At 44.7% G+C, this 24,647-nt stretch overlaps 1 protein-coding gene across 1 annotated transcript in view; it reads left to right on the forward strand.

Moving 5' to 3' along the window:
• LOC126437444 (glutamate-gated chloride channel-like) overlaps window positions 1-24,647 on the forward strand; it is a 184,718-nt gene that overhangs the window by 103,929 nt on the left and 56,142 nt on the right. Inside the window, exon 4 of the mRNA XM_050090482.1 lies at window positions 7,597-7,664. Coding sequence (XP_049946439.1) covers window positions 7,597-7,664 — 68 coding nt within the window. The remainder of the gene's footprint in view (window positions 1-7,596; window positions 7,665-24,647) is intronic.

Here is a 24,647-nt window from a genome sequence, read left to right on the forward strand (position 1 = left end):
GCTGCATGGGCAGCTGAACCTGTACACACCATCCAAGCTCTGACCCAATGCCGAGGCGTATCAAGGCCGTTATTGCGGCCAGAGGTGGTTGTTCTGGGTACTGATTTCTCAGGATCTACGCACCCACATTGCGTGAAAATGTAATCACGTGTCAGTTCTAGTATAATATATTTGTCCAATGAATACCCGTTTATCATCTGCATTTCTTCTTCGTGTAGCAGTTTTAATGGCTAGTAGTGTAGTAACTTGAGGGTAATATTACGGAAATCGAAGAGGGCGTAGATGAAAATGAAATGGGAGATATGGAACTGCTTGAAGAATTGGACAGGGCACTCAAAGACATAAGTCCAAACAAGGCCCCGGGAGTAGACAATATTCCCTTAGAACTGATAGCGTTGGGAGAGCAATTCCTCACAAAACTCTACCAACTAGTGACCAAGATTTATGAGACAAGAGAAACACCCTCAACTTCAAGAAGAATATAATAATTCCGATCCCAAAGAAAGAAGGCGCTGACAAGTGCGAAAATTAGTGAAGTCAGTTTAACAAGTCACGACTGCAAAGTACTAACACGAATTCCTTACAGTCGAATGCTAAAACTGGTAGAAGCCGACCTCAGGGAATATCAGTTTGGATTCCAAAGAAATGGAACACGTGAGGCAATACTCACCCTACGACTTATCTTAGAAGATGGATTAAACAAAGGCAAACCTACTTTTCTAGCATTTGTATACTTAGAGAAATCTTCTAACAATGTTGACTGGAATATTCTCTTTCAAATTCTGAAGGTTACAGGGGTCAAATACAGGGAACGAAAGGCTATTTACAATTTGTACAGAAACCAGATGACAGTCAGAGGAGTCGAGGAGCATGATACGGAAGCTGTGTTTGGGAAGTGAGTGAGACAGGGTTGTAGCCTATCCCCGATGTTACTCAATTTGTATAATGAGCAAGCAGTAAAGGAAACAAAAGAAAAATTTGAAGTAGGAATTAAAATCCATGGAGAAAAAATAAAAAGTTTGAGGTTCGCCGATGACATTGTAATTCTGCCAGAGACAGCAAAGGACCTGGAAGAGCAGCTAAACGGAATGGATAGTGTCTTGAAAGAAGGATATAAGATGAACATCAACAAAAGCAAAACGACGATAATGGAATGTAGCCGAATTAAATGAGGTAAATGAAAATGAGCGTCATTGGCCGGGAGGCCCCTTGCGGGGCAGGTCCGGCCGCCTTGGTGCAGATCTCATTACATTGGGGCGACCTGCATGCCGGATGGGGATGAAATGATGATGAAGACAACACAACACCCAGTCCCTCACTGGAGAAAAGCCCGACGCAGCTCGGAATCGAACCCGGGCCCGTAGGACGGCAATCCGCCACGCTGCCCAGTCAGCTATCGGAGCGGACCATTAAATCAGGTGATGCTGACGGAATTAGATTAGGAAATGAGACACTTCAAGTAGTAGATGAGTTCTGCTGTTTGGGGAGCAAAATAACTGATGATGGTGGAAGTAGAAAGGATATAAAAGGTAAACTGGCGATGGCAAGGAAAATGTTTCTGAAGAAGAGAAATTTGTTGACATCAAGTATAGATTTAAATGTCAGTAAGTCTTTGCTGAAAGTATTTGTATGGATTATAGCCATGTATGGAAGTGAAACATGGACGACAAATAGTTTAGACAAGACCAGAATAGAAGCTTTCAAAATGTGGTGCTACAGAAGAATGCTGAAGATTAGATGGGTAGATCACGTAACTAAAGAGGAGGTACTGAATAGAACTAGGGAGAAAAGGAATTTGTGGCACAACTTGACTAGAAGAAGGTATCAGTTGGTAGGACATGTTCTGAGGCATCAAGGGGTCACCAATTTAGTAATTGAGGGTAGCGTGGAGGGTAGAAATCGGAGAGGGAGACCAAGAGATGAATACATTAAGCAGGTTCAGCAGAATTTAGGTTGCAGCAGTTAACTTGTAGATGAAGAAGCTTGCACAGGATAGAGTAGCATGGAGAGCTCATTAAACCAGTCTCTGGACTGAGAACAAAAACAACAACAACAAGATGATATCACAGCAATACGAATTTAATTCTTTTTTTTTTTAACTCTTGGAAAATAGTGTGATACTGAACTGCCAGAGACATGTGTAAGTGGTGCACTATGGCAGCATAAAACAAGTGTATTCTTCCAGATCCGCATTAACTTTAGCTGCTGTATACATGTAGAACTGTATGAAGCACCTTTCAATGCTTTGAATTAACGCTACTGTTTATACACTACTCCAAGACCTCACACAAACTTCCTGTCACACTACGGTCTGCTAAACAGACGTCACATGTGCATGTCACAAGTAAACTCCATTACGTGAAAACATCAGTCCACTTGATGATGATGGCCGCACCATTGTAAAGCGTACTAGGCTACTGTTTAAATTAAAAGTGACTAAATCAGTCAGTTGAACATATTATTGTGTATTCATATACACTGATCAGCCAGAACATTGCGACCACCTACCTGATAGCCGGTATGTTCACCTTTAACACGGATAGCAGAGGCTATACGTCATGACATGGAAGCAACGAGGCTTGGTAGGCCGCTAGAGGGAGTTGGCACCACTTCTGCATACACAAATTACCTAATTCCCATACAATGCCGTGAGGGGGACGATGAGCTCTGATGCCTCATTCAATCACATCCCAGCTATGTTCGATCTGGTTCAAATACGCCAAGTTATGGTGCCAGCACCTCAACTGGAACTCGAACCATTCCATCACTCCCTATGGCCTTGTGGCATGGCGCATTATCTTGATGAAAAATGCCACTGCCGTCGGGAAACACGATGGGCATGAAGGAGTGAACGTGTTCTGGAACCAATGTACGATACTCTTTGGTACTCATGGTGTCTTACACGAGCTCCACTGGACCCAAGGATACCCACGTGAATGTTCCCCAGAGAATAATGGAGCCCCACCAGCTCATCTCCGTCCCACAGTACAGATGCCAAGGAGCTGTTCCCCTGAAAGAAGACGCATTCACACCCTCCCATCTGCATGATGAAGAAGATATCGCGATCCATCAGACAATGCGACGCTCTACCACTGCGCCAACGTCAAGTGCCCATTTTTAAGTCGTAGTTGCCGATGTTGTCGTGTTAATATTAGCACATGCATGGGTCGTCGACTGTGGAGGCCCATCGTTGAGAATGTTTGGTCATTGTGTGTTCAGACACACTTGCACCCTGCTCAGCATTAAAATCTGATGTTAGTTCCGCCACAGATCGCCACGTGTCCTGTTTCACCAATCTGCCCAGCCTACGACGTCCGACATCTGTGATGCAGAGTGGCCGCCCAACTCCAAGACATCTGGATGTGGCTTCACCTTGGTATCGCCATGTGTTGAAGACCTCACCACGGCACTCCTCGAACATCCAACAAGTCGTGTAGTTTCCGAAATGCTCGTGCCGAGCCTCCGGGCCATCACAATCAGCGCTCAGTCAAACTCAGATAGATAGTACACCTTACTCATTCTACACACGGACAGCACGCTCGCCGATACTATACGTACCGCGCGTGTGTCTGACTAGCAGTCATTCCTCACCTGGCGGCGTTGCTATCGCCTGGTCGGGCTTATATCGACATCAGGTCGGTTGTCATAATGTTTTGTCTGATAAGTATACGCTCAGCAGTACTGAATTTCTGGAAGCTTGCTGCCAACTTCGTTTTTCTCGCATTGTACTGGTTTAATTACGGAATATTACACAGGATCTTATCGTATTCTGTCGCAATAAAACTGCGCTCACTCAGTTTTGTATTAACTTTATATCATTACTTATTACGAAAGTGGTGAGAGAGGGAACTTCCTTATCTAAGAGCGATCCAGTCGTTCTAGTGAAAAAGATATGCAAGTCTCTATCTGATAAAAATGAAAAACATTTGTGCGATCGTAATCATATAGATTGTCTTGCATTTTTATTTCGTGTGCAGTCACTCACAGCACATCGTTACCTGTTAAACTGTTCATTCACAGATTTTAGAAGTTTTACCAGAGACTACATTTTATATTCATTTTGTTTATATGTGGATTAATATAGGGCTATCTAATGTCGTATTCTCTCAGCTTATGCTGCTACTTTTAGCTTCTTCCTTCATTTCCCTTCCGGTACACCTCCAAAACGTATTCTTCCTGTCCTTTTTTCACCCAGTAGAACTAACATTACAACCAAAAGACACGTGAAGTAGAAATCGACTGGTAACTTCATTAATCAAGAATCTATTAAATGCGATTTTCACATTATGGCTTTAGGAAAATTATTTCGAATTTAAGAACACGTATTTGTTCTCGTCTTCGTCACAACCAGCGTGAATTTGTGCAACAGTGCTGCCGCCTTTCATCAGTGATAGCTTTCTGGTTATCTTCGAGATCCCACTATTGTTAACTTTAGTGAGATTAAGAATACAAATTTTCTGAAACCGTAACTCCTGTGTAAAATCCGTAATAATTTCGAAACTTCGTAATTCATTACATTGTATCATTAATTATCAATATCGTTGTGTTGACTGTAAATTATACAATCTAAATAATAACGTTAATCTAAAAACATAAAAATAAATGCATCAACGCAAATAAATAACAAATAGACAAATAAATTCAGTTGCCTTCGAAACAGTTTATCAAATTATTGCCACCAATAGTGAGCTGTCATTCATTACACTATGTTTCAGTATATCTGGGTTGGAAATTATAAGTACTTTCAAAAGCCTTCACAATTTATGTCCAAGAAGTTTTATAAGAATAATGAAACTAAGTCAAAACTTAATGACTCCAAATATATAGGATGCATATTCGAACACTGCTAAAACTGTTATCAAAGAAAATACTGACCCGTATTAATCAATTTTGGGATTACACTGAAGGTTCCGTACAACACGTCTGTGCAGGTAGCGATTTCTCATTTAAGTTTCGAATTATCGAAAATTCAATGTTTAAGAGAAATCCTGAGTCTTCGATTCAATGGCTAACAGAAAACTCAAACAGTACCCGTGGTATAGGGGAAAAAAGGGCGAAACGTAAAAAAGAGGCAAACAAACACGTTAAAGAAAAAAGAAGGAAAAAAGAAAATGGGAGGATCAGTGTTCTCGACTTCTAATAAGACCGTCCTGGATCTCGGGTTCGAACCTCTTCACTGCTTCAATTTTGAATGAAAATCAGCAGCAGTGGCGGCTGGAATTTTCCGGCATACGAAGTAACCCTCGTTTTACCAACGGCCTTGTCAAAGAAGTCGGAGGAACGGGCAGAGGTTCAGGGGACTCTCTTGCCCTTGGGGTGGGAAACTGCCGCTGTGAAGGCTGAAGAATCGGCAATGATCAACGGCATAAGCGTGCAGAAGGCAATGTAAACCACTACATTATAGACACGTAATGTGTATCCACAACACATGTAGTCTGTAAGTGAAAAGTGTCATGATGATTTTTCCAATGGCAAATGATTCGAATCTCAGGGAGGGTATTGCCAAAGAGGAGACGACCATTAGAAAAAGACTGAATAATCAACGAAAGAGTAACGTTCTACGGATAGGGTTGTGGAATGTCAGAAGTTTGAACTTGGTAGGGAAGTTACAAAATGTGAAAAGAGAAATGCGAAGGCTCAAGCTCGATATAGTGAGGATTAACGAAATTAAATGTAAAGAAGACAAGCATTTCTGGTCAGACGAGTATAGGTCAATATCAACACCAGCAGAAAATGGTATAATAGGAGTAGGATTAGACAGGAGTCGACAGGGGTGAGATAGGGGATCCCGGTATTAGAGTGAGAATATAAACGAGCTGTGGATGACTTAGCATCAAATAGACAGAAGGTACTGATAACATTCCGCCATAATTTCTAAAATCATTGTGGGAAGCGGCAATGAAACTATTATTTAAGAATGTAGCCTATGAGAGTGGTGGTAGCAAGAGCCAACAAGTGCGAGAATTATCGCATCCGCTCCTACATCCAAGCTGCTGACAAGGGTAATATGCAGAAGAATGGAAAAGAAAATTAAGGGTCTCTTAGATGATCAGTTGGCCTTTAGGAAAGGTAAAGGCACCAGAGAGGCAGTTCTGAATTTACGGCTGACAATGGAAGCAAGACTGAAGAAAAAACAAGATACGTTCATAGGATATTTCAACTGGAAAAAGCATTCGACAATGTAAAATGGTGCAAGATGTTCGAAAACCACAGAAAAATAGGAGTAAGCTGTTGGAAGAGACGGGTAATACAAAATATACACAAGACCCAGCAGGGAACAATAAGACTGGAAGACAAAGAACGAAGTGCTCGGATTGAAGAAGGGCCAAGACGGACTCTTTCGCCTCTACGTTCAGTCTATACATCGAAGAAACAATGACAGAACTGAAATGAAGGTTCGAGGCTGGGATTAAAATACGAAGTGAAACGATATCAATGATAAGATCCACTGATGACATAGCTATCCGCAGTGAAAGCGAAGCAGAATTACAGAATTACAAGATATGTCGAATGGAATGAACAGTCTAATGAGTACAGAATATGGACTGAGAGTAAGTCGAAAAAAGACGAAAGCAATAAGAAGTAGCAGAATGGAGAATAGTGAGAAACTTAACATCAGAATTGGGGATCACGAAGTAGACCAAGTTAAGGAATTCTGCTACTTAGGCAGCAAAATAACTCATGATGGACGGAGCAGGGAGGATATAAAAAGCAGACTAGCACTGGCAAAAATGACATTCGTGGCCAAGAGACGTCTACCAGTATCGAACAAAGGCCTTAATTTGAGAAAGAGATTTCTGAGAATGTGCGCCTTGAGCACAGCATTGTATGGTAGTGAAATATGGACTATAGCAAAACCTGAAGAGAAAAGAATCGAAGCATTTAAAAGTGATACTACAGGAGAATGTTGAAAATTAGGTGGACTGGAAAGGTAAGAAATGAGGATATTCTCCGCAGAATTGAAGAGGAAAGCGATATGTGCAAAACTCTGACAAGAATGAGGTGCTGGATGATAGGCAATCTGTTAAGACATCACGGTATACCTTCCATGGCACTAAAGAAAGGTGTAGAGGGTAAAAACATAGATCCAGCAAATAACTGAGAAGGTAGGCTGCAAGTGCTACTCTGAGATGAAAAAGTTGACACAGGAGAGGAATTAGTGTCGGGCCGCATCAAACCAGTCAGAAGATTGAGACAAAAAAAAAAAAAATAAAAATAAAAAAAGCAAGAGAGGAGAGAAAGTTGTGGGCAAGCAGCGGAGCAGCATAGGCAGTGTTATTCATGTAAACGCACCCAAGTCTCCCAACACAATGAGATCTGTAAATATTGCCCGGTTTACGTGTTAAAAACTGAAACCGATTGACACTATCGGGTTTACATAGTTCATGCAGTAATGTTAAAATTCATGTAATTATTCTTGGTTCATTGGCGCGTTTTTATTCACCCGTTATCGTGTCTACATATAATATTGTAGTTGCCTCTCCGCAACATACTTTGTGTCGTCTGCAAGCTTGAAGGCGCCACGTTGTTGCAGCAAATTCCAGCTAGCAGGCACCGCACGGGAAGCATTCACTGACTGTGTTGCTTCCTTTTCAGGGGGACCGGTCGATGTCAAAATAGATCTCCTCCTCCGCAGGCTGTTGGCAGTCAGCGAAGCTAATATGGTAAGTGTGAGATATAACGCATGCAAGATAAGAATTAACTATAGTGACAGAGATGTTGGTGATACTTACAGTTGCTTAAACACGTACATGTAGTCATAGCTGTTTGTGGGAACAATGTGTAGGCACACTGAGTGGTCTCGCGTCTCTTTTCCTGCAGTTAAGTGCAGCAGCATTGATCGGTCTCGTACGAGGGTAATCCCAAAAGTAAGGTCTCCTGTTTCTTTATAAGTACATAGACCAGTTTATCTCTACAATGGTTTACATCAGTTTACGGCTTGAACATTTAGTTCTTTTTCGACATAATCACCATTTCTGTAGATGCATTTTTGTAGACTCTCTGGCAGTTTTTGTATGCCCATGTCATACCAGCTCGCCGCCATGCTGTTCATAAAGTTATGAACCTCTTCTTTCACCTCGTCGTCGGAGCTGAATCGCTTTCTGGCCAAATGTTCTTTTAACCTAGGGAACAGGTGATAGTCACTGGGCGCCAAGTCAGGACTGTAGGGTGGGTGGGTGATTATGTTCCACTGAAACTGTTGCAGGAGAGCAACGGTTTGCCGAGCGATGTGTGGGCGAGCGTTGTCATGGAAAATGTGTACGCCCTTGCTCGACATTGCTCTTCTCTGGTTCTGAATTGCCCGTTTGAGTTTTTTCAGAGTCTCACAGTACCTGGCAGCGTTAATTGTGGTCCCAGTGGGCATAAAGTCGACCAACAATACCCCTTTCCGATCCCAAAAAACGGTTGTCATGACTTTACCGGCAGACTGTGTTTGTTTGAATTTCCGCAGTTTCGACGAAGAAGGATGCCGCCACTGGCGTGATTGTTGCTTGGTCTCAGTTGTAAAGTGGTATGCCCAGGTTTCGTCACCCTTGACAATTGAGTCCAGAAAGTTGTCCTGTTCGGGTGCAAGGCGGTGAAGAAATGCACGGGAAGCATCAACTCGTTGCCCCATGTGGTCATCTGTCAGCATGCGTGGCACCCATCTTGCGCACACCTTCCGGTAGTTCAATGTTTCCGTTAAAATTCTGCGAGCGGTGCTTCGGGAAACCCCAGGGACCAACGTGCAGAATCATCCAGGGTGATCCGCCGATCCTCACGCATGCTTTGCTCAACCTTCAACACTGTCTCCTCAGAAATTGACGGTCCCCCGCTCCTTTGTTCGTCGTGAATTTCGGTCCAACCAGCTGCAGACTCTCTACACCACTTACGAACATTTTTGGCATTCATGCACGACTCATCATACACTACCATCAATTGGCGCAGGCGCAGGGCCCTTTGCATTCAAAAACCGAATAACTGCGCGCAATTCGCACTTGGTGGTAACATCCAACGGGAGCTCCATTCCCAACGGCTGCCAAGCCAAGACTGAGCGCCTCAGCGCGGCGTGCGCATGTTTACACACAGCGCGTGAAGCACTCTTCATAACAGCGTGACCAACTGCCGTACAAACAGAGTTCTGAACGTATAAAAAAATAGGAGACTTTACTTTTGGGATTACCCTCGTACAACACGCAAATTCTTAATGGGAAACCCCAGCCATCAGTTATTATACGCACCATCTCCGAGCGTCGAGGCAACCTCACCTTGATAATGTCAAAATGTTGAACGTCGTGCTAACATACTAATTCACGTATATACACTACATCTGCGACCTGCACCAACAACGCTATAAAAATGTCACATGTCACTGTTTTCCAGGCTTCCAAAATTTATCACTTGGATTAGCTCTGTCTGTGATTCGACAATCCCAGTTCTTTACCAACATTGTGCACTCCCAGTTCCGAATTCGCGAAGTTCATTCGCGAGTCGTGATTTCCAAAACAGTGCTCTGCTAATTATTACCAAAGTCGTTTTAGCTGGTCGTGAGCCACGAGAGTATTCAATCATGGACGTTCTCAGAAGACATTCTCATGACATTTTTAAACTGGTGTCATCAGAGAGCCTCTAGCTGAAATAGTGGCGCACCAGATTCTTTGACTGACTTACTCTATTTCCAATTTTTTTAAAGAGCTTTCAGCCCCCTGTTACATTTCAGCATGATGATGCCCGCCCACATGTGACGAGAGCTTCTCCTGCTTGTCTTCGTGCTTGCTAAACCCTACCTTCTCAAGCAAGGTCGCGAGCTCTCTCCCCAATTGAGAACGTTTGGAAAATTATGGGCAGGGTCCACCAATCAGCTCGGAAGTTTGTCGATTTTACGCGCCAACTGGACAGAATTTGGCACAACATCCAGCGACTCTATCAATCAATGCCAGTCAGAATAACGCTTGCATAAGGGCCAGACGTCTACCAAAGCATTATTGACATCCTGAATTTGTGAAGCTGTTTCTCTTACATAAATAATCCATTTTTTTGTTAAAAAAATGGTTCAAATGGCTCTGAACACTATGGGACTTAACTTCTGAGGTCATCAGTCCCCTAGAACTTAGAACTACTTAAACCTAACTAACCTAAGGACATAACACACATCCATTTTTTTGCAATTGTAATCGTTTGTTTTTCTGCACGTGTACATCATGTTTACCGATTTCCTTCTGTTTCGGATAATTTCTTCGTGGCGTGTCATTTTTTTTCCTTATAGGGTATCATTAACCGTAAATTGCGCGTCCCATGTACAATGTCACTTGCCGACAGAGGTCGCACATGTATGTGGTGCGACTCAGTACCAAATTTCATGATTTATTCTACATTAATTAATGCTTCCTTTTTTGAATGTATGCCGAAATGCGTTATTTTAAGATGTTGTTAATCGTATGCGTGCATCGAATCGCTGACATCTATCATGACTTTCTATGTTTAATAGTCTTAGGTCGTACTTCCAGTACTTCCGCCTATGAGCTTCCCAGACGTGGGTCCCTTGAGCCTTATGTCTATGGTCGATTGATGAGCTCACAGTGTCTGATAACACACAGACATGGACACTTTCAGGCAGTAGCACAAAATACAACTTGTCTCACAGCTACAAAGTAAAATTGGTGATCGTCGTACATTTTATCAAGACTTAAATAAACCTTATAGTGTTTTTTCTTCCAATATTCTTTACGATTTTGAGAGAGATTAATTATCAATGAAAGCATTACTAGGACTTAATCCACTTAATATCTGGAGCTCGCTTGAACAAACGCCTTGTCTACAAGAAATACATAACTGGCGTAACGAATAAAGCAAACGGTTTGTTAGCTGCCTTATATTCCGTAATACACAGAATGACGTCTGGAAATAGGAAAAACAGTGACTTACTTTATAAGTCGATAACAGAACCAGTAATTCTGTATGACTGCCCATATGGGGCAAGCTGCGTCTACACATGTTAGCAAACTTCAGATTATGCTAAATAAGACACTGCAAATAATATTAAACGTTCTGTGGTCCATTATAGTCTCAAGAATCCACCAGTATATAAAAATTAAAACTGTTTCAGAAGAGATCCGTTCCATATCTGAAAGCTTCTACACCAAACTTCCTTACTCAGTCAACACACTAATTCGTCAGTTATTCACTATTTACATCCACGATCAGCCCAAACGTCCAAAATTGGTATTGTTACCATGCCAGTAATGCAAAATAAGGCTGGCATACAACACCATAAACACTGCAATAACGTGTATGTTACAGGTCAAACATCAATGTAAATATTATTTGTTCTTTTTTACAATAATAATGCATGGTGCCCAGTACTTACATCTAACAATCCTGGTAAACCTAACATTGTCTAAAATTTGATTCTGAACTAGTTGTTCTAACACAAAAATTAGATCTAAGTCTATATATTCATCTGTATCATGTCATGCTGTGCAGTTTTCATTATCTCCATTGTAAATAATTTGCACCAATGTTATGATGTTATGTCAGTTATACTCATTGTTTGTGTAGTTGGGTGTAAGGACTGCGACTGTACAGGTTGTATGGGATGGTGCATGTAGTGTGGATGACGAATGAAATACAATGTCTCTCATCAACTCGCCGAAAATCAAAGTTCTCTGTCATCTCGGAGCCCCCACGTGCTACTGCACGGAAAGATTTACCCACACATTACACAGCACACACACTTCAATGACCCCCCGTTATTGTGGTTTGACTTACAAGTTTGGCTATGTTTCGTCTATGAGACGCCAACTCATATTCGTTGGGGTGCACCCTATGTTCCACAAAAGTATTTAGTATAAATGCAGGCGGGATTTGCTATGTAAAAATCACGTACGCACTCTCGTACTTTTTAAAGTTTAACAAATTCGAATTTATTTGCAATAATAACATAGACAAAATTGAAAGTCACAGTTCACAACAAATTAATTTCAGAACCTGACGGTGTGTCATAAGATCTTGGAGGCGGTTGAAGTAAACCGTAATTAATTACATGAGTTATCTTTAGAAAACCGTTAAAGTTCCACAGTATGTCAAACTATGACTTCCACGATGGCTACCCATTGAAACTTTCTAAGTGCGGCTTGTATCACATGCAACCCGAAGAATAACAAGTCTATCAGACGCGGAAAAATTTCTATGTCGAAATGTAGGGACTCTGAATAATTCAAACCGCTCATCAGATAAAACTTTCCCGAAACACAGACCAACAACGTTTAACCGCCTCTAACGGCGTCCGAACATAAACTGCCTCCAAACTGCTGCTGTTCACCCAGGAAACCTCGGTGAAGCACCACTGAAGTCAGTTAAACTACTGTACATTAAAATTTCTGAAATTCTTAATTTTGACCTTTTCCGCACATACGATACATTAAATCGCACAGAAATTTTCCGAGAAACATTATGCTGTTATCTGCTTTCTTTTATCTGCCATAGTTTATTTATAAACAATAATGTCTGCGGTTTGCCTCGGTTTTTGGATTTATAAGAGTAAATATTAATAAAAATTTAAATGATACATTAAATAATTTCATGTATATCTGAAGTTTACAGTATTGCCGCTACTTTTAAAGCTTCTCTATTTATTTAGTAAGAAAAGCTTTTCTTAATTGTGTGAAATACACTTTCGGGCCCCTGATTCAAATATGTGAATAATTTCAATAAATATACTGACACAGTCCTATACAGCTGCACAAAATGTATCTGTTGACACCTTGTTTGTTTCAATCGCATAACGCACTGCCTAGATACTCATTTTTACGGTTCACCAGTTACTTACAACATTTAAGTTACAATAATTTATAAACTAAAACATGTATCGAAGGCGCGTCTTCACGTGCGTAATAGTCCTTCTTTTTGCTTCAGATCAGCAACTAGCTCTTCAGTGACACGCGTGGGTCAATATTTATTAATTCTGGGGTAGCTTTACTTTTGAATCAGACGTGAAAAGCGGCCATGAGAAACGAATGGCCATTGTGCTGCCCAACGGGTGGGTTTTCCCGGTCACGTGGTCACCTTAGCGGCTGGTGGTAGTCACGAGACAACCCCATCTGTGAAGCATAATGTGAAACCGCTCCTCCATGTGTCCTGTCAAGCTGATTTCAACTATCAACATGAATATGACCCGACCTTAGCCGCAGCCAGTGCATCTTCAGTCGCATGTTTGTGATTAAATAGTCTCTTCCTTTTACAACAGGCTGTCGCGTGACAAGGCTCTCGACTCGGAATCCTATAAAATAAAGTAAAAGAGAGATTCATTCTATCATATTAACGTTATAGACAAATCATTTTCACTGTTGTTAACGCACTGGACTCTTATTTATGAGCAACGTTACTCAAACTTGTATGCAGTCACCATTGCACCAGGTTCCAGTGGCTTCACTACAGCATCTTATGAGAACGTCAAGTAGTTCCACCAAGAAGGAAATCACAGCAGGTTGCCTCCCACATTCTGTTTTGAGTGAGCTTGTGATCAAGCTGTGGTGAACTATTGAAAGTCCAGGTTGGAATATCAACTAGATTATGAAAAGGATACAGCGTCACTCATTGTAAAGACGACACTTTTAGCTGCAGACCGGCACAACGAAGAGACTGTTACACATTGAGCTATTGGTCAAAGTCTTCTTCAGAAAAGAAACATACACACATTCACTCAAGGAAGCACACCTCACGCACAAATGACCACTATCTCTGGCCACTCCGCATAATGTGTAACAATCTTTTCATTGTGCCTGTCTGCAACTCAACGTGTCATCTTTACGGCGTAAAGCGCCATATCTTTGTGCTCTAGCATCTTTGTATTTCCTTTGATCTATGCTCTCGGCGCGCAACTTTTGTACTGCCATGTTGTGCTCGCTTACTTCAGTGCTAAATAAATGTATAAACGATATCTAAAGTGTGTTATTACCGCCCTGTTATACGTGATAACCACAGTGGTGACCCTAACATCGTCGTCATATGTTCGTGAGTTTTTTCGTGGTTCTATTCATCATTAACGCAATTCATGTGCCAACCCATATTGTCTTCAGAACAATGAATCTACCAGTGTCTTTCGGTGGTAGTACTACATATCCTATTATCTGTGCTTGTGACCACAAGTGGCCAAGTGTATCTCATGTGCATTTAATTAAAAATGAACAATTGTCTGCACCCAGCCCACGCCGGCGGCCACTTAACCTTAACCGGCTCAACATGGCAACTACTCAGTGCAACTACACCAGCAATGGCTGCCACATGGACAGTGCACGCTGCCTAGCGACATCATGAATGAGAACCCAGTCCAGGAAGTTGTGGTTTAACCATTGGCTACGCAGTCTCCTTTGGTTTTGTTTGATGTGCCAACGAAGTTCCAATACATGGGGTTGCACATTCTTATATGCCTAATGTCATAACATCCCCTCTCCTGCACACCATTTCAGCAACGCCAGTCGCCTGACCACACCAGTTTCCCATCGCACCATGGTTACATTACAATTGCCTTCCACCCACTTTCGTAATGGCACCAGCCATTCCACCTGCACCGGTTACCAGATGAGACCCCCGTGCTTTCGCCCGCTTTTGCAATGGCACTGGCCGTTACACCCGTACCACGTTCGTCATCGGGCCTGCAATAGAGACACTTCATGCCATCTGTTGCACCTACTCACTCCACACCGTGTGCTACTTGCAGCAGCCGCCCCCCTTCCCCCCCCCCCCTCCCCGCATAGACCTCAGGCGACGCACCGTCGACCACTACTGCACTCCCAGTGTCAGGGGCTTCCTGCCCCGCATGACAGATCTTTGCCTGCCAGTGCTGCATCAACATGTGTTACCCACCAGGTTTTATAAGCTGCCTGCTTTGCAAATGGACAATGGACAACCCTAAGTCTTGGTTCACATTGGTGGATCACCTACTGCATATCCATGGGATTTTGGATGATGACACACGTTTCGTCTGCCTGGTGAGTCACCTCCATGCTCATCCAGACCTCATCAGTGATCTGCTCCTCTCTCCACCCACCTCGCCCAAGTATCTGACGGCGAAAATATTGCTCCTCAAGTGCCTTTCTCGCCCACCAGCGGAGGCTGTCCACCACATTACTCACAACAAACACCTGGACAACCGCACACCTTCACAGCTTTGGCGACGCCTTTTTTCATTAATTGACGATCTAGCATTACCTGGCACTGTGCTTTGGATCTTGTGAATGGTCAAACTGCCTTCAGACCTACAACTTCACCTGCTTTCTCTGTCACTGACCCTCTTGAGTTTCGTCAGTGCTCGGCCGACCAAGCCTATGCTATCATTCGTCACTGACACTGCCTGTCATCTCCATCGCCATCAGATGGCATGCCTGTACCTTTAGTTCCACACTCTGCTGGCAGAGGCCAGCGCACTCGCCTCAGCACCTCACTGGCCTATCAGGAGCTGCCACCTAGCAGCCTACAGGAGGTACTGCCTGCAGCCTCCCAACAGCAGCTGACCCCACCCGAGCAGCAGCCTGAGCGCCCACAAGCAACGATGCAGCCAGCTGCGGCCTTCTCTCACTCCTCATCATCTTGCCTCCAAGCTCTGCTGGCACCATGCACAACTGTTGCGCGCCTTGCACCTACCCAAACGATTCTGGCGGGCACATTTAGGCATCACGTCCTGCCACGATCCTTCACGGCATTTATCGTTCGACACTGCACCACTCGCTCCAGTGGAATGACACCTCTACATGACTAACTTGTCATCAGGCACTTGCTTTCTCGTCGACACCGGCGTCGACATCAGCATTATACTGGCCAAGCATTCAGGCAACATGCTTTCCCCTTCTAACCTAGCTTTGATCACTGCTAATCATTCTCCTATTGCAGCCCTTGGCTCCATCAAGAAGTCGCTTTGCCTATCACCAGCTGCCACCTTTCCTTGGACTTTCCACATCACCAGTGTGGATGAACCTGTGATCGTGTTGGACTTTCAATACCATTACATACTTTCAACAGACCTGCAGGCCACCGTGCTCCGCCATCCATCTGGTTCTACTGTTCTGTTGTCAAATGAGTTCAGCACAACTTCACTCTCTGCCTCCTTGGATATGCTTTTCTCATGTGCATCTCTGCTCGAGCGTATTACTGCAGGGCTCTCTGATTTGTCAGAAATGCACTCACAAATCAATGAGCTCTGCACACAGAATGAGGCATTTCGCACCTGTATTGCAGGCACCTCTGTTGAATTGTCACACGAATGGACTACGATTTGCAGCCTGTCTGCAGGGCCACAACAAGAGGAACTAACACTCACATCCACTATGTCTTCACACTACATTGCTCCTGTGTCAAGCTTTCCTCTGCCTGCTGCCATTTCTGCAACACCAAAGGCGATTCTGCAGGATGATCATGTTCTCACTATGTGGGATTCCTCGCATCACATGGCTGCTGCGCCACGCCCTCCCTTGTCGTCTGTAACCAAGGCCCCACCCACACCATTCCGACCTGGCAAGGTCAGTGAACTGTCTTCGCATCTGTCCCCCTTTCGCCCTCAAATACCTATGCATCGATATTCCGAAGCCTGACACCATCACACCCTCTGGCCTATTTAAATATGTTACATGCATTACAGCTTGAAAAATGCTGCTCAGATGTGGCAATAGTTCATTGATTCCGTTTTGCTACCTCTGACTTTTGCTTTTGTTTATTTGGATGACATTCTGATTTTTTCCTCCTCTCCCAAGGAGCACCAGGTTCACCTCGATGCCGTCCATTCAGCCATGACAGCTAATGGTGTGGTAATCAACCACAATAAATCTCAACTCCATTCTACATCAGTTACATTCCTAGGTCATACTGTCTCGGCCAATGGTGTCCAACCAATGGATTCTCATGTCAAAACCATTCTCACCGTGCCTCTTCCTGAGGATTATGCTCAACTCCGTCGTTTTCTGGGTAAGGCAAACTTTTACCAACACCATATCCCTGAGGCTGCCTCTGTGCAATTGGCCCTCACTGACACCCTCTCCGGCAAAAATACCAAGGGGAAATGAAAGTTGGACTCGACCAAACCAATCATCGACACGTTTGATAATCTCAAAACTGCTCTCACCAAAGCTGCCACACTTGCCCACTCCGATCCTGAGGCCCATGTTCCTGGTACAACTGACACCAGTGACTCAGCTGTGGGCATTGTTTTACAACAGCACACCGCCGACTCCACCCAGCTGCTCTGCTTCTTTTCGAAGAAACTAACTAAGAGCTAGTGAAAGTGGTCAGGTTTTGACTGTGAACTTCTCTCGGTTTATTAGGGAATCAAACACTTCTGGAGTGACCTTGAGGGGCGACCTTTCAAGATCTACTCGGATCACAAGCCTCTCATGGACGCGATACGCAACCTGGCTAAGGACCTTCCACTGAGACTTTTCCGCCATATGGACTATATTTGTCAACTTTCCTTGGATGCTTGCTACATCTGCAGCACGGAGAATGCTGTAGCTTACTACCTATCTCATATGTCGGTGCTTACCACACCCTTGAACTTAGATGACCTCGCCCAACTCCAGACCAAAGAAACCAATACACAGTGGTTGGTTTCAGAGAGTGAGTCATCGCTCGCTATACAACATCTACTCCTGCACAAGTCGACGACCCCAGTCCTTTGCAACGTTTTTATGGGCACTGCTCGCTCTTTGGAGCGGGATCTGCAATGCTTTACACGGCGCACCCCGGAACAAAGGCCACGATGAGGTTAGTCACTGAACGCCTTGTCTGACCCAGCATGCAGCATGACTGGTGTACTTGGACCTGTGCATGTGTCCCAGTCAGCAGACCTGCGCAGCCTCCACTATGCAAGTCTGATATCCCAAGAGGTCACCCTCGATATGTCCACATTGACATGGTTGGGCCACTCCCCCTTCCAAGAGGTACAAATACATATTATCTATGATCGACCGCATAACTCGTTGGGTCAAGGTGGTCCCTCTCAACGATATAACAGCACAGACCATCGCTAGCTGTTTCATATCCACGTGGGTCGTGAGGTTCAGCTGCCCTCTTTCCCTCACTACTGATCAGGGATGACAGTTCGAATCCACGCTTTTTGTTCGACTGTGCGAGCTGTGTGGTGTAGCCAAATTCCACACCACAGGCTATCACCTGCAGGCGAACGGCCTGGTCGAAAGATGGCACCGAACTCTCAAAGCCACGCTCATGTGCCATGGTGGATTATGGTCTGAGGCCCTTCCTTGGGTCTTACTCAGCATCCTCTCCACCCATAGGGAAGACCTGAATGCATTGCTGGCGGAGATTTTATACGGAGAGCTCATCCTCCTTCCATCAGAGTTCGTGGAGGACACACAGCCATCTGCCGCTTCGATCTTGCGGCCCTTATGGAACGGGTATGTGTGCACGTCGATTGCCTGCGCACCCTCCTGCCTCGCCCTTATTCCACGCCGCCAGTGTTCGTTCACAAGGACCGTGCATCACGTGAAATCGAGATGCTGGGCGGCGACTCCGTATGAGCGGCCTTGCAACCACCTTATTTGGGCCCAGACAGCGTCTTACATCTTGGAGTGAATACGTTTGTAATTCATCTAAATGGACGACATCCAACAGTTTCCGTTAACCGATTAAAACCAGCGTGGTCCCTCTCCTACCCGCTTTCCGACGCTTCTGATCCGCCTGCCGTCGCTGCTGCTCCGCCTCCCGAAGCCCCAAACGCTTCGAGCGACGTTCCACCGCCTACGCAGCTGTCCGACGCACGAGACTGGCAGCGCGGTTTCCGACGCGCCCACTTCTCGTGCTGGACGCCGTCTTCAGCCGCCACGCTGACAAGATGATTACGAGTTCGAGTGAGGAAGCTTCCCTCCACACTGCAGGGGGGGGGGGGGGCTTCTCTGTGGCGCCCCTGGCGTAAAGCGCCATATCTTTGGACTCTAGCATCTTTGTACTACCTTTGTTCTATGCTGTCAACGTGCAACTTTTGTACTGCCATGTTGCTCTCGCTTACTTCAGTGCTAAATAAATGTGTTAACGACATCTAAAGTGTGTTATTACCGCCCTACGATACGTGATAACCACAAATCTACCCTTTTCATAATATTGTTGTAATGAACTACAAGTATTTGTCGGCGGTAGTAATTCTAAAATAGCAGTTAGACATGTAACTGAATTACATTTGTAACCATTTAACGAAGACTGTATGTGTTCTTTATCGCATTCGGTCGTGAAATAATAATAAAAGTCGTCTCTCTAATAGGCGACATTGTTGTCTGGTACTGGAACGCCACCACAAAAAGATTCCAGGAGTTGCGCTGATGAAATTACAGGTGTCCCAAGACCCAATCTTTTTGCTTACCTGGACCACAATGGAAGAAGACGAGTATTTGGGGCACACACATAATAAACTTAATACTACCAGTAACTGCGTAATAAAAGAGGGTTGAGAGAGAGACAACGGTGTGGACCGATAAGAGAATAGCACATTGTGACGAATATTTCAAGTTAAAAATATTCAATTTATCATAAGATTACATCAACGGAATTTTATGGATTTTTTTCCGGATCGCGTAACTGGGCCGCACTAACATTTGCCTTGCGGGCCGCGGCTTGGACACCCCTGGTCTAGAGTGTCGGCACATTACAGTTACATATTCTGCTATATGAAAAAAAATTATTTTACAAACAATGCTCGATGTCCTGCATGTGTCTCGCTCTAATCTGCTTGTTCTGGCGACCATATGCGACGATCACAGGAAAATCTGTAGCCTTTCTGGTAGTAAATGGATAAAGGCACGATGTGTTTAAATGTTCCTCTCAAACGATATGGGCTTTCAAACTGAAGTTTGTGAACACGCTAGGTTAATCATCTGATCTCAAACGAACAGCTGTGGTGTTAAAAAAAAATGCATTATGAAGATCACGACTCTGTCGTGCAAATTAGGATGGCATCTTTAAACTGTATTGGAATCGAGACACGTGTGTAAGGCTTCAAGCATGTCATATGAATGCTTTGTGAATTGCCATAGCAGTGAGCATTTGCAGTGATGCACACTGATGTGCCAAAACAATATGATCACTGCCCCTCCCACACTCCCACGAGACTGAATGCCGCCTGGTGGCGTTGGGCTCACCTAACACGATAAGAGATTACGAGGGGTGTTCAAATGAGTAACGCAACAAATTTTTTTTTTTTTTTACTTGGCCGAGTTTGATCGACAAAATTCAGAATTTGTTGTGGGACATCGTGGAATATCTCCATTTTAGTCCCTATAATATCAAAAGTCCGATAAGTGGCGGCGCTATACGTAGCCTTCTAATTGGCGTCTGTAATGCGTTCCAGGCAGAGAGCTGTCACTGAGTTTCTTTTGACGGAATACCAGAGCATCGCAGATATTCATAGGTGCTTGCAGAACACCTACTGAGACCTAGCTGTGAGAAAAAGCACGGTGAGTCATTGGGCGAGGCGTCTCCATCATCGCAACAAGTCGTGCCAACCTGGCTCCCGCGTGCCGGCCAGCTGCACACAACTGCTACTTGACATCTGCAATGTCGGAAATTGCGGACACTCTCATTCGAGGTTATCGACAGATCACAATCAAACACCTCGCTGAACAACTGGACGACTGTATTGCTAGCGCTGACACACTCGTCCATCAGTTGAGGTACTCAAAGTTGTGTGCCCACTGTGTTCCTCATCGCCTAACAGAAGACCATCAAGACCAACGAAGAACCCTCTGTGAGGAATCGCTCGACTGTTACGTGGATAATCGAGACAATTTTTTGTCGAACATCGTCACAGGCGACGAAACATGGGCTCATTACTTCGAACCAATGGAGTAGAGAGATACCTTTCCTCCTAAGAAAAAGTTCAAAACTGGAACCTCTGCCGGTAAAGTCATGGTGACGGTGTTTTGCGACTCCGAAGGGTATCTTTACTTTAATATCCTCCCTCACGGTGCAATTATCACTTCTGAAGGGTATTGTGGTACCCTCAGGAAACTCAAGAAACCACTTCAGCGCCTTCGTCGCCCCAAAAATGCAAACGAACTTTTCCATGACAACGCAAGGCCTCACACAAGTTTGCGTACCCGATAGTAGCTCACAAAACTTCGTTAGACTGTTCTTTCTCATACGCCCTACAGCCCAGATCCCGATTATTCCGACGTCCATCTGTTTGTCCCAAAAAAGGATGTAATCCGCGGAAAGCAGTACGTGGATGATAGGGAGGTTATTGATGCAGGAAGACGTTGGCTTCGACATGTACCGGTAAAGTGGTACCATGCGGGAATATAGGCCCTAACAGATGGTGTTAAGGTCGTGGCATTGAACGGAATCCATGTTGAAAAACAGGATTTTGTAGCCGAAAGAGCTAGGAGTAATACGTTTTCTTGGAATCCTGAATAAAACCAATCTGCATTCAGAAAAAAAATGTTCTGCATTGCTTATCGAACGCCCCTCGTGTATAAGCGGAGGAGTCACAATTGAGGAATTCTAGTGACAATATGGGCTGTAAAAGGCGTAAGTTTCTGTCATAAGCGATTGTTACGGCTCGGCGCCTGGGAACGGACACCCCCTATCGGGACTGGTGGACGGACATCCATGCCCCATCACGGGAAGTAGAGCTCGAAGATTTGCCCGCTTTGTAAATCAGGACAGGCGACGATCTTTGGCAGGTCTCAGGACAACGTGCAATGCTGGTGCGAACGGAAGTGTTTCGGACACAACAATCAGTGCACATTGTTGAACATGTGGCTGCACTGCAGGCGACCCGTCCGTGTTCCCCTGTTGATCCAACGAAACCGTTAATGATGACTGCAGCAGGAATGAGATGAGATCTTCGAGATTGGATATTGGATCATTGGAGAGGTGTCGCCTAATCGGATGATTCACGTTTGTTATACCAGGTCGGTGGTCGTGTACAGATACGCCGTCACCATGGCGAACGGCTGCTTTAAACATGCACCGTGACCTGGACAAAGGCTGCTGGGAGCAGTATTGTGCTATGGGCGAGGTTCACCTCCGCTTCCATGGTACATGTCGTAGTAATCGACGGCTCCAAGAGTGCCGCGCATTGCGTGAACATTATTGCTGACCACCTGCATCGTTTCATGCTTGCTGTCCTCCCCGACAGCGATGGGATGTTGCAACAGGTCAATTGTCCGTGTCACAAGGTCAGAATCGTGTTACGGTGGTTGGAGTAGTATGACACATATACCTGGGACGCAATCGGGTGCGAGTTCCACGCCCACAAGCCAGCGGCTTGTAATTCACGGACGTTGGGCGACATGTACATAGACACCTGGTGTCACATATCTCCAGAAACTTAACAACACAATTTCGCTTCCATTTACGCTGAATAGCTTCTATATCGCGTTACAAAGCTGGACCAACACAGTTTCCAGCGGATGGCGAAATGCTTTAGCTCGTCAGTGTGCACTGGGTAGCAAATTTGTGAACAGTTTCTCTCTTCACACTGATGAATTCGGGTTCATTTCACAGATGTGTTGGTCTTTACCAAAAAGCAGGTGCTTTATCACACTTCAATATCCCGAAGAGGCAGCACCCGTGTGTAGGGTAGTGAATCTTTAAGGCCGAGTATAGACTTCGTATGTGAAATGACTGTGCAGTTTCATAGTGATGACATTCAAATGCTTATGTTGATTCTTCTGCCGGTTCAGATGGTGATGAGTTCATTCTAAAGCACGAGTTCACTTGTTGAAACATATCTTCACATCGTGTATATAAAAAACGGAGTTTGTAGGCTACAGACGCGAAATTTAACCGACAGGAAGAAGATGCTGTGATATACAAATGATTAACTTTTCAGAGCATTCACACAAGGTTAGCGCCGGTGGCGACACCTACACCGTGCTGACAGTTGGAAAGTTTCCAACAGATTTCTCTTACACTAACAGCAGTTGACCGGCGTTGTCTGGTGAAACGTTGTTGTGATGCCTCGTGTAAGGAGAAGAAATGCGTACCATCACGTTTCCGACTTTGACAAAGGTTGGAATGTAGTCTATTGCGATTGCGGTTTATCGTATCGCGACATTGCTGCTGGCGTTGGCCGAGATCCAATGACTTTTAGCAGAATATGGAACCGGTGGGTTCAGGAGGGTAATACGGAACGGCGTGCTGGATCCCAACGGCCTCGTATCACTAGCAGTCGAGATGACAGGCATCTTATCCGCATGGCTGTAACGGATCGTGCAGCCACGTCTCGATCCCTGAGTCAACAGATGGGGAAGCTTGCAAGACAACAACCATCTGCACGAACAGTTCGACGACGTTTGCAGCAGCATGGACTATCAGCTCGGAGACCATGGCTGCGGTTACCCTTGACGCTGCATCACTGACAGGAGCGCCTCCGATGGTGTACTCCACGACGAAACGGGCTGCACGAATGGCAAAACGTCATTTTTTCGGATGAATCCAGGTTCTGTTTACAGCATCATGATGGTCGCATCCGTGTTTGGCGACATCGCGGTGAACGCTCATTGGAGGCGTGTATTCGTCATCGCCATACTGGCGTATCACCCGGCGTGATGGTATGGGCTGCTATTGGTTGCACGTCTCGGTCACCTCTTGTTCGCATTGACGGCACTTTGAACAGTGGACGTTACATTTCAGATGTGTTACGACCCGTGGCTGTACCCTTCATTCGATCCCTGCGAAACCCTACATTTCAGCAGGATAATGCACGACCGCATGTTGTAGGTCCTTTACGGGCCTTTCTGGATACAGAAAATGTTCAACTGCTGCCCTGGCCAGCACATTCTCCAGATCTATCACCAATTGAAAACATCTGGTCAATGGTTGCCGAGCAACTGGCTCGTCACAACACGCCAGTCACTTCTCTTGATTAACTGTGGTATCGTGTTGAATCTGCATGGGCAGCTGTACCTGTACACGCCATCCAAGCTATGTTTGACTCAATGCCCAGGCGTATCAAGACCGTTATTACGGCCAGACGTGGTTGTTGTGGGTACTGATTTCTCAGGATCTATGCACCCAAATTGCGTGAAAATGTAATCACATGTCAGTTCTAGTATAATATATTTGTCCAATGAATACCCGTTCATCATCTGCATTTCTTCTTGTTGTAGCCATTTTAATGGGCAGTAGTGTACATATGCCCTTAGGGGCTGCGAGGATCAAATGCCTTCCCTGCCATTCTGATTTAGCGAATACTAGAATGGTTGCTTCCAAAAAGGCACGGTCAGAGGAAATCAAAAGCAGAAGTTAGCATGAAACTAGGATTCTGCGTCGTTGATGGCAGCGATGGAAACACCGTGAGATTAGCCTGCCGGCAGTGAGTAGTTGAGTAGTTACGTAATACTTTGCAGAACATTGTAGAGAAACATTTGTGATTAAATAGCCACTGTGGCAATTCATTAGTTACAGTTCAAGTAGCGCACTGTGCGCTCCATCCTTGTTGCTATGTGACGTGCCATAACTAGATAATAAATGTAAGAAATGTATCCTACCTCCAGTTCTTCAGAAGTCGTGTAAATAATCGAGCCCTGTCACATATAGATGCTTAAATTGTATGGCTGCTATCGTTTCCACAACGTGATGTACCTTGAAACAATCATTGAGGTCAGGGTCGAGTAGAAGCTGTCCAATAAAAGGGAATTGCCCTTGAGACGTAACATTGGCGGCTG

This window comes from Schistocerca serialis, chromosome 1, assembly GCF_023864345.2.
Source record: "Schistocerca serialis cubense isolate TAMUIC-IGC-003099 chromosome 1, iqSchSeri2.2, whole genome shotgun sequence".
Lineage (NCBI taxonomy): Eukaryota > Metazoa > Arthropoda > Insecta > Orthoptera > Acrididae > Schistocerca > Schistocerca serialis.